This window comes from Pan paniscus, chromosome 1 (genome assembly GCF_029289425.2).
Source record: "Pan paniscus chromosome 1, NHGRI_mPanPan1-v2.0_pri, whole genome shotgun sequence".
NCBI classification, from domain to species: Eukaryota; Metazoa; Chordata; class Mammalia; order Primates; family Hominidae; genus Pan; species Pan paniscus.
This window is the reverse complement of record NC_073249.2, coordinates 224575938-224592493: the sequence shown is the minus strand read 5'-3', so window position 1 is coordinate 224592493 and position 16556 is coordinate 224575938. Positions and strand designations below refer to the sequence as shown.

Sequence of the window (16556 nt, the reverse complement as noted above, 5' to 3'; positions counted from 1 at the left end):
GCACCCACTTCGTGCGCCCTGGCCTGGGACGCCCCACCACGCAGCTTCCAGAGCAAGGATCGCCACTTCACCCTGCCCGGAGACCCAGAGGGAGTGGGGCGGGCTCAGCAGGGCGCTGCTGAGAGGCCGCTGCCTAGGTCTGTGAAATGGGAGCACTGCTGACCCTGAGGCCCAGGCGGGCGGGAGCTGAGGCTCCGCAGAGGACTATGGCCGGGGGTGCTGGGGCAGGGGCCTAGGGGAAGGGCTGCGGGGGCCAGGCAGGAGCTGTGAAACCCCTCACGCTGTTGAGACTCCATGGGGCTGTCAGGGAGCGACGGCTGCCGGGGCCTCTGCCCGCAGGCTTGGTCGCACCCAGAGCCTTACTCCATCTGTGTCCAACTGGCTGAGGAGCCCAGGCGGCCTCCCCTCCCCCGAGTGTCTGGGGCTCCTTGGTGGATCTAATGACCCCCATCTCAGGCCATGGGCTGGGGCACTAGGGTGGAAGAAGCCTCGGGGGACTCAGCCCCGGAAAGGGAACTGTAGGGAAGCGGGGCCTGTGTGGCTCCAGCCCCCCGCAACCAACACCTCCTCACCTGGTGCTGAGAATAACGAGGGCGCAGTAGCCACTAACACCTGCAGGCCACTGTGTTCCCAGGGGACACGCAGTGAGTCAGAGATGCAGGTGGAGAGGCTTGTGCAGTGGCTAGAGGCATCCCAGCTGACGAGCACAAAGCCAAAACTGCCACCCACATGGCCGGACCTCAGAGGCCCTTCTCCTTTTGCTGCCCCTGAGACTCTGACCTGAGCCACCCCGGCCGGGGTCTGTTTCAAGGGGGGTCTGCCGCGCCCTCCCTGCTCTGTGGTTTCCCTAGGGAGCGGCTAGGATGGATGGCATTTATTGAGTACCACCTGTGTACCTCCATCTGCTACACGTTACTGAGGAGAGACGAGGGGGACAGAGCCAGGTGCCTGAATTCCAGGGGGCCTGTGTGCTCTGCACACAAGAGGTGCTCCATAAATGCTCAGCAATGGGCAGCTCGCCCTGCAGGCTGCCCTGGCCTCGGAGAAGCCTGGCGACACGGCTGCCAGCCCTGTGTTCCTCTCCCCTGCTCGGGGCACGGGCAGACAAGAGCCTGCCACCACCTGGCCCCTCCTCCTTCTGTCCCCAACCAGCACAGATGGAGACCAGGCGTGGTGTGTAGCTTCAGGCAGGGCCTTTGTCCAAGAGACCAGTGCCTGGACACAGGCCACTGCAAGTTTGGGCCAAGAGCCCTGTCTGAGTCTCCTGAGGGTCCGAGTCCTGGAGGGTCTATGCTGCGAGCTGTTCCCATGTGCCCTGGGGGCAGGGCTACCCGCTTATCCTTCCAAGTGATGCTGTGGGGAGCAAAGGGGGCATTTGTAATGGTGGGGACACTGTACATCAGTGGTCACCTCCAGGGAAGCCAGACTGACCCCACAACAAGGAGACTGCCGTCCTTCCCGCTGTGCCGAAGCCTGCAGCTCCGACAGTCCAGGGCAGGCGCCCGCACAGGGGTGGGCTGCTAGCTCTGCAAGGCTGTTTCTGCTTTTCTTTTTTTCTCCTTTGTGTGTGTGTGTGTGTGTGTGTGTGTGTGACGGATTCTCACTTTGTCACCCAGGCTGGAGTGCAATGGCGCGATCTCGGCTCACTGCAACCTCCACCTCCCGAGTTCAAGCGATTCTCCTGCCTCAGCTTCCTGAGTAGCTGGGACTCCAGGCGCCCGCTACCTTGCCTGGCTAATATTTGTATTTTTGGTAGAGACAGGGTTTCACCGTATTGGCCAGGCTGGTCGAACTCCTGACCTCAGCTGCCTGCCTTGGCCTCCCAAAGTGCTGGGATTACAGGCGTGAGCCACCGCCCTCAGCCCGTTTCCTGCTTTTCTAAACAGCGCCCAGCCTCCCCTGCAGGGCTGTGCATGATGGTTCCTTCCTGTGTTTTAAACAGGACTGGGGATGGGCGGCTTCCTGCCTAAGGCCCTGTGCCCAAGGCAGGGGTCGCAGGCAGGGGCAGTGGAGACACTCTGGCTCCAGGGGCTCCAGGTGGACGGAGGACCTAGGAGGGGCCAGCTCTTTGGTATCCAATTCCCATCCTGAGGAGGCCACTGAAGGACCCCCTTCCACTTGTCCCTCCAGCCCCCTCACACCCATGGCAGGGACAGACCAGCGTTCCTGGCTGGGTCTCATTCGGGGAGCCCAAGTAGCTCACCAGAGAGGAGACCGCTCCCACTGCGCAGGAACAAGGGCACTCGGGGTGCCGGGGACCCAGGCCCCACCCACCATGGCTCGCAGGCTCCGTCAGCTCCATCTCCCCCGTCTCTTTCCTTTTTCCTTCCTCGCTTTTCGCGTGCCTGCACCTGCCAAGGACCTATGTGGCTCCTGAGAGCCCCTCATGTCCCTCGATGGCCAGAGAGGCAGTGCTGGTGGCCAGTGGGGGTCAGGGGGTCAGGGCCCCTAACTTCCTTGGCAAAGGGAGGGCTCCACCTGCAGCTTCCCTGGTTCTGCCAGTAGCTCCCTGTCTCTGACCTCAGTTTCCCCAACTGTTCCATGGTGGAGTGTGATGGGACATTCTCCAGGGCACTTGCGGCTGCAGTGATGATTCTGAGTCATCGGGGGCTGGTGAGAGGCACAGAGGGCATGGGGTGGCAGCAGAAGTCATTCTCTGAGCCTGAGACTGGGGATCATTCCTGATGGCCCTGTGGGGAGAGGGCATGAGGACTCCCAGCAGGTGACCAGGAGCCAGACGCTTGGGAAATCAGCCAGCTTGGAAGTGAGTGGACGCCCCTGCAGCGGCCTCAGCGGGGTCACTTTTAGAACTCATGAGAGCCGGCCTGGGTCCTCAGATGGGCAGCCGGACCCTGTGAGGCAAAGACGCTGGAGGCCTCTGCAGGGGCTGGATCAGGAAGGGTGTCATCCAGTCCTCCTGCAGCAGGGCCCACACCAGCTCCAGACAGACCTATTAGCTCCTCGAGTCCCAAGCTGGGGATACTGGGGCTGTGAGCCCAGAGGGGCCCCCAGAGTGGCCAAGACCAAGCCACACAGCTCGGCTGCTCAGACTTGGTGGCCCCAGCAGGAGAGGGTGTCAGAGTCACCAGGGCTGCTGAGGCCGTGAGAGGCCTTCACACCAACCCAGAGAGCTCTCTATGGAAGCTTGAATGCATAGTGGGCAACCAGCCCATCACACATTAACCACTTGCTCTGTGCAAATGCCAGAGAAGCCTAGCTCTGGTCTTAAAAACAGATTCAATGCTGCAAACCCACCTCTTCAAAATGCCGCAGTCAGGGACATGGCTTCCGCAGGCCTGGCTCCCAGCCCCCGTTCCCGCCCTCACTCTCCAGCAGCCCCTTCTTGCTCTCCTGGCCTTTCTTGTCCCCATCCATAAACCTAAAGCCTCTCTGCCTGACTGCCACCGGCACTCACACCCCTGCTGTCATGGAGCCCAAATGACCCGATGGCTGTGGAGTGGGTGCCAGGGCAGCTGTGCCTGGATTCACGCCTCAAAGGACAGACACCTGGAGGGATTCAGCAGAGGGGCTGCTCGGGGCAGTCTTCATCTGGGGGTTGTGGAAGGGGCACCCATGGGGAGGACGTGGCTCCCAATGGGGGGTGGCCTGGACAGGGGTGCAGTTGGGACCACTGGTCTCACCCGCTCCCTCTCCCCCACTCCAGTACTCCCCGCTCTTGAAGAAACTCTACTGCCAGATCGCCAAGACATGCCCCATCCAGATCAAGGTGTCCACCCCGCCACCCCCAGGCACCGCCATCCGGGCCATGCCTGTTTACAAGAAAGCGGAGCACGTGACCGACGTCGTGAAACGCTGCCCCAACCATGAGCTCGGGAGGGACTTCAACGAAGGTGAGGGCCCCCAGCTCCTCTGCCCACGGTGGCACTTTGCCCAGCATCCCAGACAGCACAGCCGGGGGCTGCCTAACTGGGAGAGAGTGGGGCTGACAGCATGGGCTTAGCCATTCCCCTGGGGAGGGCTTTCAGTGCCTCCACCAGCCCCCATTTTCCCAGTTCTGAGTGGGACCTGGGGGGGCCCATGCTCCTAGGCAGGGGCAAGTGGTCTGGGCAAAGTCTGAGGGGCAGCGGCCTTCTGGGGCCCCAGAGATCCTATGAGTCATAGCCCCTCTCTCCAGTGTGCCTGGCAGGGCCTACGGGCTACCCCAAGGATTAGCAGGAGAATCAGGGGGCAGAGCCACTGGGCAGGCACCCCCAGAGCACAAGGGCTGCCAGCTGGCCTGAGCCTCACCTGGAAGCCCACAGGACTGGGCCTGGTGGTCTCAGTTCTGCTGCGATGCACCTGGCACAGCTGGGTGCCTCTCTGCACCTGGCACAGGGGTGGGTACCTCTCTGCACCTGGCACAGGGCTGGGCACCTCTCTTCACCTGGCATGGGGCTGGGCACCTTTCTTCACCTGGCATGGGACTGGGCACCTCTCTGCATGTGACACAGAGGTGGGCACCTGGCATGGGGCTGGGCACCTCTCTGCACCTGGCATGGGGCTGGGCACCTCTTTGCACCTGGCACAGGGTGGGCACCTCTGCACCTAGCACAGGAGTGGGCACCTCTCTGCACCTGGCATGGGGCTGGACACCTCTCTGTGCCTGGCACAGGGCTGGGCACCTCTGCATCTGGCATGGGGCTGGGCATCTCTGCACCTGACACCGGGGTGGGCACCTCTTTGCACCTGGCATGCAGCTGGGCACCTCTCTGCACCTGGCACAGGGCTGGGAACCTCTGCACCTAACAGGGGTGGGCACCTCTGCAGGTGGCACAGGGCTGGGCACCTCTCTGTGCCTGGCACGGGGCCAGCACCTCTCTGCACCTGACATGGGGCTGGGCACTTCTTTGAACCTGGCACGGGGCTGGGTACCTCTCTGCACCTGACATGGGGCTGGGCACCTCTTTGAACCCGGCACAGGGCTGGGCACCTCTCTGTGCCTGGCACGGGGCCAGCACCTCTCTGCACCTGATATGGGGCTGGGCACTTCTTTGAACCTGGCACGGGGCTGGGTACCTCTCTGCGCCTGACATGGGGCTGGGCACCTCTTTGAACCCGGCACAGGGCTGGGCACCTCTCTGCACCTAGCACAGGGGTGGGCACCTCTATGCACCTCTCTGAAGTGTCGACCCCTCCCGGCAGGACAGTCTGCTCCAGCCAGCCACCTCATCCGCGTGGAAGGCAATAATCTCTCGCAGTATGTGGATGACCCTGTCACGGGCAGGCAGAGCGTCGTGGTGCCCTATGAGCCACCACAGGTAGGCCAGGAGCCAGGCTGTGCCCAGGGCCCTGCAGTCAGCTGTACGGGCGGGGGGAGGGGTCCCCTGAGGCAGCCCCTGTCCCTCCTCAGTTGGCTGATCTGCCTGTCCCGTCGGCGTCTGTCCAGGACTCCCTGCTCTGTGATAAGTCTGTGTCGGCGGCTCCTTCCTCAACCACACCCGCCCCACTGTGCACACTGCTGCTCTGTCCCCACATCCGCCTCGGGCACTCTCGGGGCCTCAGTGTGCCCAGCTCCATAGTGGGGAGTGGGTCTTCAGCCTTGCCCTCTGTTGGTGCCCAACACTGGTTCCGGCCTGGGGCTCCCAGACACAGGGATTTGGGAGATGGGGAGGTCCCCGCCCATTTAGACCCTGGATTGGCTGGGGCAGAACCAAACCAGCAACAGCGCCTGAAGGGGTGGCAAATTCTACAAAGGGGGTTGAGGGATGGTGGAAAGACTCCTAGGCCAGGCCAGGGGCCCAGGAGAGGTGGCCTGCAGGAGGCTGAGGCTGGTCAGCAGGGTGGAGAGCCGGGAGGCCCCGCTGGGCACCACGTGGGTGCGGGGTGCAGGGGACTGGGGGGCATATAGGCTGGAGGGGAGGGGACACGGAGAGGCTGGGGGCTTTGACTTTTGGCCCAAAGGCAGCATAAGTTTCTGGGACACCATTCTGGAGCTGATGTGGGGCCCAACTGGTGTGAAAGGCTGGGGTAGGGGGAAACAGAGGGCTTGAAGTTACTGCAGGATGGTGGGGCAGGGGCAGAACAGGAGGTGAGGAGTGGGTACCAGGCCCCCAGGGGAAGGCAGGCAATGGCAGGCCTCTGCCTTCCCTGTACCTGGTTCTGAGACCAGGCTCCATGCTGTACCCAGCCCCAGCCTCCCCCACCAGGTCCCCATCCCTGTACCAGGCCCCCAGGACACCCCAGACTCCTGTACCCAGTCTCCAGGTCCTCCACAAGCCTCTACCCTGTACCCAGGCCCCCTTCGACATCCCCATCCCACCATCCTCTAAGAGCAGCCCCTTATGTCAGCAGAACCAGGGCCCGGGAGGGCTCCCTGAAACCCATGTCCCACCCTCACCTGCCTCGGCCTGCCAGGAAGGCAGAGCTCTCTCGCCCCCTGGTGGCTGCCGTGTGACAGCAGTTCTGAGAAAGGCCAAGATTTTCCCAAACCCCTAATAGCTTTTGTATTTGTCCCCAGGGTGACATGAAAACTGCCCACATTGTGGTCTGGGGACACTCATTGATCAACGGTTTTGGTTCATGGCTGGGTGCAGTGGCTCACGCCTGTAATCCAAGCACTTTGGGAGGCCAAGGCGGGTGGATCACTTGAGGTTAGGAGTTCAAGACCAGCCTGGCCCACAGGGCGAAACCCTGTCTGTACTAAAAACACAAAAGTTAGCCGAGCCTCGTGAAGCATGCCTGTAATTCCAGCTACTTGGGAGGCTGAGGCAAGAGAATCGCTTGAACCCGGGAGGCAGAGGTTGCAGTGAGCCAAGATCGCGCCATTGCACTCCAGCCTGGGGGACAGAGAGAGACTCCGTCTCAAAAAAAAAAAAAAAAAAAAAAGAGTTTTGGTTCATGTCTCAGCTGTACTGCAAAATCCCTGGGAAACAGGAGTGTGCTGGGGGTGGGTTCGCTGGGGACAGCTCTGGTTCCTCTTTCTGCCCAGGCGAGCCCGCAGCATGCAACACACACATAGGGCCACAAAATCCGTGCAGGCACACTCACACCCAGCATCTGGGCTTGACCTCCAGCCTGTGTCAGGGGAGAAGGTTGGGGCAAACAGACCACAGGACTCTGTGCTTCTCTGAGAGCAGAGACCAGGTCTGAGCCCTCCCAGAACCCAGAACCAGCCCAGTGCTTGGGGTTCAGTGATCTTCATGAATGGGTGGCTGGATGGGGTGAGTGGGTGGATGGGTGGATGGATGGGGGTGGGTGGGGTGGATGGATGGATGGATGGGTAGGTAGGTGGGTGGATGGATGGATGGATAAATGGGGTGGGTGGGTGAGTGGATGAATGGATGGAGTGGTGAATGGGTGAATGGATGGGTGGGTGGACAGATGGATGAATAGGGTGGGCGGATGGATGGGGTGGGTGGGTGAATGGATGGATGGGTGGGTGGATGGGTGGGTGAATGGATGGTTGGGTGGAGGGATGTTGAATGGATGGGTGGGTAGAGGGATGGGTGGATGGGGTGGGTGGATGGATGGATAGACTGATATTGTTGAATGGATGAGTGGGTGGATGGATGTTTAGATGGATGGATAGATAATAAATGGGGGAGTGGATGGATGGATGGATAGGATGATGGATGGATGGATGGGGTGGGTGTGGGGGGTGGATGTGTGGGTGGGTGAGTGGATGGATGGAGTGGGTGGATGGATGGATGGATGGATTGACTGATATTGAATGGATGGGTGGGTGAATGGATGGTTGGATGGATGGACAGATAATGGGGGGAGTGGATGAATGGATGGATGGATGGGGTGGATGGGTGGATGGATGGGTGGATGGATGGGATGGGTGGATGGATGGGGTGGGTGTGGGGGTGGATGTGTGGGTGGATGGATGGATGGATTTATTGATATTGAATGGGTGGGTGGGTGGATGGATGGATTTATTGATATTGAATGGATGGGTGGGTGGATGGATGGATAGATAATAAATGGGGGGAGTGGATGGATGGATGGGGTGGGTGGGTGGATGGATGGATGGATGGATGGATAGGATGGATGGATGGATGAGGTGGGTGTGGGGGGTGGATGTGTGGGTGGGTGGGTGGATGGATGGATGGATGGATAGACGGGTGGGTGGATGGATGGGGTTGGTGGATGGATGGATGGATGGATGAATAGATAAATGGGTTCGATGGATGGGTGGGTGGATGGATGGATGGATGGACGGATGGATGGATGGATGGGGTGGGTTGGTGGGTGGATGAATGAGTGGACAGATATACAAATGGCAACAACTATAGAGCAGGGCATCCCCCTGCCTACGTGGAGCCAGGACCAGACATGGAGCTGGGGGCTGCCACCTTAATGGATTGGGGCTGCGTGCTGATGCTAGCCCCTCTCCCTGCTCCCCCATGTGCAGGTGGGGACGGAATTCACCACCATCCTGTACAACTTCATGTGTAACAGCAGCTGTGTAGGGGGCATGAACCGGCGGCCCATCCTCATCATCATCACCCTGGAGATGCGGGAGTGAGTCCCGGGCACACGGGGTAGAGGTGGGACAGGGCTGGGCAGGCACGGCCGGGGGAGAAGGGGAGCTGTCATGGAGACCTGCAGGCCAAGGCTAGCTTGGGGAAGAGACTTTGGGGTGTGCTGCTGGAGGAAGGAACCACCCCCTGGCCTGCAGGGCCTGCCTGGGCAGAAGCTGGGCCTCCGGAGGGAGGTGGGAGTCCCTGGCAAGGTCTCAGGGCAGCCTCGCAGCTTTGACCCTCTGGCTCCCTCTAGCGGGAACACTCACTGCCGGCACTCGGTGCTCTGTGGTGACCGAGGGCTCTCAAGGCCGGTCCTGCAGGGTCCAAGGTGGGTGGGGAAGGTGGGCAGGTTGAGGGTGGGCAGGGTTGAGCTCACAATTCTGGCTGTGCCCACCCGACAGTGGGCAGGTGCTGGGCCGCCGGTCCTTTGAGGGCCGCATCTGCGCCTGTCCTGGCCGCGACCGAAAAGCCGATGAGGACCACTACCGGGAGCAGCAGGCCCTGAACGAAAGCTCCGCCAAGAACGGGGCCGCCAGCAAGCGTGGTGAGCGGCCGGCCAGGGGACCTGGACGCGTGTGGGAGGGGAAGGGGACACATTGGCAGGACACAATGTGAGCCCGCGTCCCAGGGACAGGGCCAGCCCCTGAACGGCCCCCCACGCCCAGACTCCTCCCTGACGGAGCCTGAGAGCAGCCCCCATATAAGTCGCTTGTCCTGGGCCAAGGGCACCTCAGAGGCCTGGGTGGCACCGCAGGTTTGCCCGTCCCTGTGGGTTGCTCGCCACCGGACCCACCTGGAGAATCGATTGGCCCCAAGGGTGGAGCAGGTCTCCCTCCTCCCGGAAGGAGGCCTCACCCTCTGGTCCTGCCTGCTCACCCCGCCCGCCCTGCCTGGCCTTCCAGCCTTCAAGCAGAGCCCCCCTGCCGTCCCCGCCCTTGGCGCTGGCGTGAAGAAGCGGCGGCATGGAGACGAGGACACGTACTACCTGCAGGTGAGTGTGTGCTCCTGCACGGCGGCCGGGAGACCTGCCTCGCCTCTGTCGTCTGCTGAGCCCAGGCTGGGCCATGGGGAGGGACTCTGGAGACCATGGTGGAGGGGGCGGGAGGAGCCCAGCCCTGTGTGAGAGGGTCCAGAGGGCAGAACCTGCTTGCAAGAGCCAGACCAGCAGGACCCAACTGCAGGGCATTCCTGAGAGTCCCCTCAGTCCCAAAAACCCAGCATCATGCCATTTACAATGAAGCCACGTGTACATAGCACAGGTGGGGTGGTGCGGAGTGCCACCAGGGTAGAAGTTCAGCAAGAATCCAGGACCCTAACGTTGGCCAGGACCCGTGGCCACAGCCGGCCCCCATGAGTGTGCCTCTCACATGTGGCCTCCAACAGGTGAATTAAATCGGCACAGGCTTGGCTGGGAGTCATCTTCCATGATGCGAACTTTCTGTTTTTTGAGCTCCAGAATGAGCCCCAGTTGGGGGCGGTGGCTCATGCCTGTAATCCCGGCATTTTGGGAGGCTGAGGCGGGTGGATCACTTGAGCCCAGGAGTTTGAGACCAAAGTGGGCAACATGGTGAGAACCCATCTCTACAAAAATTAGCTGGGCGTGGTGGTGGCGTGCAGCTGCAGTCCCAGCTACTCAGAAGACTGAGGCAGGAGGATCACCTGAGGGCAGAAGGATCGCCTGAGCCCAGGAGTCCAAGGCTGCAGCGAGCTATGATGATGCCACTGCACTCTAGCCTAGGCGACAGAGCAAGACACTGTCGAAAGAAAGAGAGAGAGAGACAGAGAGAGACAGACTTGGTTTCTAAAAACCCAGTATCTGTTGGTAGGGGAGGAAGAGGGAGGCTTGGGGGCCACAAGCAGCAGGCATGGTTCTTGGGGACAGGAGACCTGCCCACTGAGTCAGGGGCTCTGGTTAGACCTGCTTCTTGGGAAGAGGAAAGAAGATCAGGGGATCCTGAGCCTCTGGGGTGCTGGGGAACCCCCAGAAAGGACAGATGCTTTGCCAAGCCCAGGTCCTCCTGAGGCTGCGGCCACCCCCCTCCCATGGGGGTCTGGGGCACGTGGGCAGAGCATCTGCTCCTCTGTGCTCAGGTGCGAGGCCGGGAGAACTTTGAGATCCTGATGAAGCTGAAAGAGAGCCTGGAGCTGATGGAGTTGGTGCCGCAGCCACTGGTGGACTCCTATCGGCAGCAGCAGCAGCTCCTACAGAGGCCGTGAGTCAACCCTAGCCCACCATCAGTGTGGGGAAGGAGGACATGGCTTAACCCCCCAGGAGAAGGCCAGGAGGACCAGAAACCCCTCTAGAAGGCATCATCTGCCAGGGACAGGCAGCAGGGTCCAGAGCAGAGCCCACCCCACATCTCCTCCTCCAGGAAGCCTTCTAGCACTTGGGGCTGCCCCAGGACCCTGGGTCACGGCCCTTGCTATGCCTCTGCCACTGAGGGGCCTTGTCAATGTCTGCTGAGTGGAAAGGCCAGGAGGGGTGGCCAGAGTGACCATGACCCACCAAGACCAGAGTCTGATTCCAGTGGCACAGGTCATCCCCCTGCCTCCCGGCCCCGCCATGGCCAGTGTCCTTCTCAGGCGCAGGCCCAGTGGCCGTGCATGGCCATGGTTGGGGACAGGGAGGCTGGGGGAGGATGAAGCCACTCTCTGACATCAGAGGCTCCACCCATTCGCAGCATGGGGGCATCACGGGCATGGGTGGTCGGTGGGCATGAGGCTGCCTTGCTTCCCACCCATGCGAGCCGTTGCTTCTGAGCAGGAGTCACCTACAGCCCCCGTCCTACGGGCCGGTCCTCTCGCCCATGAACAAGGTGCACGGGGGCATGAACAAGCTGCCCTCCGTCAACCAGCTGGTGGGCCAGCCTCCCCCGCACAGTTCGGCAGCTACACCCAACCTGGGGCCCGTGGGTGAGTCCCTTGGGCAGTGCGGGCCCACGGGCAGGGCGGGGAGGCCCACTGGGGGCGCCTGGCTCAGGACACACCACCCAGCTCGGGACCCAGGGCAGGTGTCTCTGTGGCTGGCTCCTTCCAGCGGTTCCACCGTCTGGGCAGGAGGCGCAGCCACGGACAGCCCTCTCTGCCCACTCCTGGCTGTGGGAGGTGGAGGGGGGCGTGGTTAAGAGCGTGGAACCCACATGCATGCACTGCCTCTTGGCAGGCGAGGGAGCTTGGAGAAGGCTCTTAACATTACACAGCCTGTTTCCCCATCAGCAAATGGCCACAGAAGTACCAGGCTCACTCCTTGTGAGGATTAAATGGTGCAAGACCTCATCAGGGGCCCCAGCACAAGCCGGGGGCTCCATTGGATAGAGTTTGGGCCCCCTTCCCCTGGAAGGTCCTCATGTGGGCAGGACCAAGCATGTTCCCAGTGCCGTGAGCAAGCACCCCCAGGTGTTTCCTGAGGCCCTGGGATGTGGCCAGCACTCCAGTGCCAGCTGTGATTGCCCTTACAACCCAGCGCCCCGTACGCACGGTCACCCCCGTCCCTACTAGGCGGGGCGAGGAGACAGGGCCCCAGGTGTTCAGCCCTTGCTCAAGCCTCTAGCTGTTAGGGGTGATGCCCAGCGTCACATCGCCAGGCCTTGGGATGGCTCCCTGGTGTCCAGAGGTGTCTGGAGCCTGGGTGGAGGCTGCACCTGGATGCCCAGCCTGGCTGCCCTGATGGCCCCACCTGCCTCTCACCCAGGCCCTGGGATGCTCAACAACCATGGCCACGCAGTGCCAGCCAACGGCGAGATGAGCAGCAGCCACAGCGCCCAGTCCATGGTCTCGGGGTCCCACTGCACTCCGCCACCCCCGTACCACGCCGACCCCAGCCTCGTCAGGTGCGTGGGCTGCCGAGGGCCTGAGCATGTGCTGTCACCCTGTCTGTTCGCCTCTGTCCTTCTGGCCATGTCAGCTGCCCTGCCCCACCCTGTGTGCTCACCACTCGCAACCCTGGATCAGACAGGCGGGCGGGGGCAGTCAGGCCAGGAGCATCTGCAGATGCTGGGGAAATGGCCCACTTAGAGGAAAAGCACAAAAAGCCGGGGTCCTCCACTGACCTGTCCCCAGCTGAGCACGTCCCCTCCCCGAGGGATGCCGTGGCCACCTGTGGGCTGGAGCCACCCTTCGGAGACAGTGGCAGTCTCCACCCCAGCCAGGCCACTCTCAGAGACGGGGCCTCGCGCAGCCCTGTGCTCGGAAGCTAATGCTGCTTCCTTTCTCAAATTCTCTCTGCAGTTTTTTAACAGGATTGGGGTGTCCAAACTGCATCGAGTATTTCACCTCCCAAGGGTTACAGAGCATTTACCACCTGCAGAACCTGACCATTGAGGTAACGCCCGGGTGGACCCCGCTCTGCAGAGGCAGTAGCTGGAGGGGCCCCTGTCCGGAGGGCAAAGAGCCTTCTCTTCCTTGCTCTCGTGGCTGGGAAACTTGGAAACCCTTTCCCACGGGCAAGCAGATGCGATGATTTGACTCTCGAGAGCTTAGGCAGATGCAGCCAGGCACGTGGCTGGTGGCGCGGGACACAGGCCCAGGCCTCCGGATGCTGAACTGGTCATTTGAGCCTTTTTGGACTCCCAGCAGCCAGTGTGCCTTTGATTTTAGGGGATGGACTGTTTCCAAGGCACAAAGAACAGAAGAATGTAAGGCCCCGAGGGAGTCAGTCCAGTTCAGTGCCATTTACAGAGAGGTCAGCGCCATTTACACAGACAGGAAAGAGGACCTAGGGAAGGCAAGCACCTGGCCCGAGGCCACACAGCTCTTGGCACCCATGGCAGCTGACTGCAGGCACCATGAGTAAACAGCCACGGCTTGTCTTTGGGTTAGAGACTAGTGGAGTATAAAGCCTGCTGGTAGCCTAGGACGGTGTGAACCACAGGGCACCGTCAGTCAAGGAAGAGCAAGCCCTCTGGTGGGAACCTGCCCCCCAGCCAGTGCCGCGGCCCAGGTCCAAGGCCCGTCCCAGACCATCCCCAGCCTGGGGCTGCAGACAGAGATGAGAGTCAGTGCAAGCTAGGGCCAGCTGCTCAGCCTAACTGTCCCTCGTGCAGAGAGTGGCCGCGTCTGTGTCCACTAACCGCCCTCCCCGCAACCTGTCCCCAGTGACCCACGCTGAGCCAGCTCCAGGTCACGTTAACCCTTGCCTCCCCTGAGTGATGTGTGTGCTTGGTGTGGTGCCCAGAGGGTGTTAGGAGCTCAGGGATGAGCTGGGGGTCCGCTCCAGGGGGCAGGGACATGGAGACCAAGGAGGGCCCTGCCCTGAGGCTGGGAGGCAGTTCCTCCCCCAGGGCCAGGTAGATGCTCAGGGGGCTCCATGTGTAACACTCCCAGGTCAGGGCCCAGGCCCCGCACAGGCCAGGAGTGACCCTGGTGGGCTCTCCCCCTCCCCCGTCTCCTGCCTACTCTGGTTGGGGGTGTAGGGGCCAGGGTGTGGTGTGGCCGGACCTCCAGGCCCAGGGCGGCCCCCCCTGCTCTCCCTGCTCCACTGCCCCCTGCCCCTAATGCGCCGGCCTCTCGCAGGACCTGGGGGCCCTGAAGATCCCCGAGCAGTACCGCATGACCATCTGGCGGGGCCTGCAGGACCTGAAGCAGGGCCACGACTACAGCACCACGCAGCAGCTGCTCCGCTCCAGCAACGCGGCCACCATCTCCATCGGCGGCTCAGGGGAACTGCAGCGCCAGCGGGTCATGGAGGCCGTGCACTTCCGCGTGCGCCACACCATCACCATCCCCAACCGCGGCGGCCCAGGCGGCGGCCCTGACGAGTGGGCAGACTTTGGCTTCGACCTGCCCGACTGCAAGGCCCGCAAGCAGCCCATCAAGGAGGAGTTCACGGAGGCCGAGATCCATTGAGGGCCTCGCCTGGCCGCAGCCTGCGCCACCGCCCAGAGACCCAAGCCGCCTCGCCTCTCCTTCCTGTGTGTCCAAAACTGCCTCAGGAGGCAGGACCTTCGGGCTGTGCCCGGGGAAAGGCAAGGTCCGGCCCATCCCCAGGCACCTCACCGGCCCCAGGAGAGGCCCAGCCACCGAAGCCGCCTGTGGACAGCCTGAGTCACCTGCAGAACCTTCTGGAGCTGCCCTAGCGCTGGGCTTGTGGGGCAGGGGCTGGCCCACTCTCAGCCCTGCCACTGCCCCGGCGTGCTCCATGGCAGGCGTGGGTGGGGACCGCAGCGTCGGCTCCGACTTCCAGGCTTCATCCTAGAGACTGTCATCTCCTGACCAGGCGAGGTCCTTCCAAAGGAAAGGATCCTCTTCGCTGATGGACTGCCAAAAAGTATTTTGCGACATCTTTTGGTTCTGGATAGTAGCGAGCAGCCAAGTGACTGTGTCTGAAACACCAGTGTATTTTCAGGGAATGTCCCTAACTGCGTCTTGCCCGCGCCGGGGGCTGGGGACTCTCTCTGCTGGACTTGGGACTGGCCTCTGCCCCCAGCACGCTGTATTCTGCAGGACCGCCTCCTTCCTGCCCCTAACAAGAACCACAGTGTTGCTGAAATTGGAGAAAACTGGGGAGGGCGCAACCCCTCCCAGGCGCGGGGAAGCATCTGGTACCGCCTCAGCCAGTGCCCCTCAGCCTGGCCACAGTCGCCTCTCCTCGGGGACCCCTCAGCAGAAGGGGACAGCCTGTCCTTAGAGGACTGGAAATTGTCAATATTTGATAAAATGATACCCTTTTCTACATGGTGGGTCAGCTTTTTTTTTTTTTTTTTTTTTTTAACTTTCTTTCTCAGCATTCTCTTTGGAGTTCAACCTAGCGCCCGTGAGCCAGGCTGAGGAAGCTGAGTGAGAAGCCAGGTGGGGAGGAAGCCTAGAGGGAACCCCAGGAAGGGCAAATCCAGGCAAATCCGCAGGAATGCTCTGCCATGGGAGCAGCTCCTCCCTTGCCACGGCCACCTTCTCTAGCACTGCAAGGTCCAGAGGGCACTGCTTTCCTTTCTAGGCGGCGGCAGTCAGGGAACAGACTGAGGTAGGTGTAGGGGGGTCTAGGCCTTCGTGGAGCACCGCAGGGAGTTAGAAGGCCCCGGGGAGACAGAGTCTGCACAGGCCCTTTCTGGGGCCACCTCCATCCACGAGGAGCAGCCTGAGCCTCGGTGGCCGAACCTTGACCGTCCCGGAGCACAGCTTCAGGGCAGGGAACCGGAGCCCCTGGGGGGCCTCACGGGTGTGACGAGGCCCTTCACTGCGGGCAGGTGGGCCAATGGGAGCCCTCACCCACGCAAGCCGAGACGCCACCCAGAGTGCAGGCTGCCTGGCCCCTTCTGGCACGGCCAGCTCCACACCCCCTGCCTACGGTATGTGTGGTCCTAAGGGCTAGGAGCTTCCCCCACTAACATCTCCCAGAAAAAGCAGTTAAGCCCCCCAAGGCACAGCAAGGTTAGACACAGCCCCCATCCCCAGATCAGGACTCCATCTTGCTAAGTGGCATCACCGTCACCAGCCTCCTCTTATTTAAAAGCAGCGACTGGTGTTGCTGCAGGTACCTGGTCTATGAAGACGCAGGCGTCTCTCTCCCACCGTCCACCTCCCCGGGGGCCGCTGACAGCACAGTCACCTGGGTGCACGCTTGTGGGGGCAGCAGGAACGGGGCTGTCGGCTCTCAGGGGATCTGGCTGCAGCCAGGGCGAGGGCCTGGCCCTTCCTTCCAGCTCCTTCCGGCTCCTTCCAGCTGAAGGGCAGGAAGCTCTGGCCGCTTAGCTTCTAGGGTTCCATCTCCCTAGAAAGGTGCCCACGCCCAGGGCATCAGTCAGTAGCGGCAGCAGCAGCAGACACGGGGCTTTCCCAGGGTGGCGCAGCCACCCCAGCTGCACGTCACCTCAGCTCTCCATCTTATTGCCATTTCGTAGATGAGGAAGCTGAGACCAGAAAGGCTAAGACCCATGCCCCAGGCACCACACCCATCTCTTGGGGGCTGGGTACCTGCTACCCGAGGCCACCTCCTGAAGCCCCCACTCTTCCCCCATGTTCCACTTCAGGAGCCGCGGGGGCCCATCCCGACACCCGGGGTTCCTCAGCCCAGCGCAGATGTGCTTCAGTTCCAGAGGGCTTGTTGATTTGTTTCTTAGGTACGTTACCTGTCCACCCTGAGTCCAGTGAGGC

At 61.9% G+C, this 16556-nt stretch overlaps 1 protein-coding gene across 5 annotated transcripts in view; it reads left to right on the top strand.

Annotated features, from left to right (window-relative positions):
• Positions 1-15182, top strand: part of TP73 (tumor protein p73) — a 79690-nt gene extending 64508 nt beyond the window's left edge. For 2 of the 5 annotated variants that reach the window (XM_034953766.3, XM_008970755.5), the window contains 10 exons: positions 3665-3851; positions 5143-5258; positions 8357-8466; positions 8870-9012; positions 9371-9459; positions 10560-10681; positions 11233-11381; positions 12160-12298; positions 12696-12789; positions 13980-15182. In XM_034953766.3, the coding sequence (XP_034809657.1) occupies positions 3665-3851; positions 5143-5258; positions 8357-8466; positions 8870-9012; positions 9371-9459; positions 10560-10681; positions 11233-11381; positions 12160-12298; positions 12696-12789; positions 13980-14312 (1482 nt within the window). In that variant the 3' untranslated portion in view covers positions 14313-15182. The remainder of the gene's footprint in view (positions 1-3664; positions 3852-5142; positions 5259-8356; positions 8467-8869; positions 9013-9370; positions 9460-10559; positions 10682-11232; positions 11382-12159; positions 12299-12695; positions 12790-13979) is intronic. The other 3 variants (XM_055098991.2, XM_055098993.2, XM_055098986.2) reach the window with 3 other exon arrangements.
• Positions 15183-16556: the final 1374 nt, after the last annotated feature.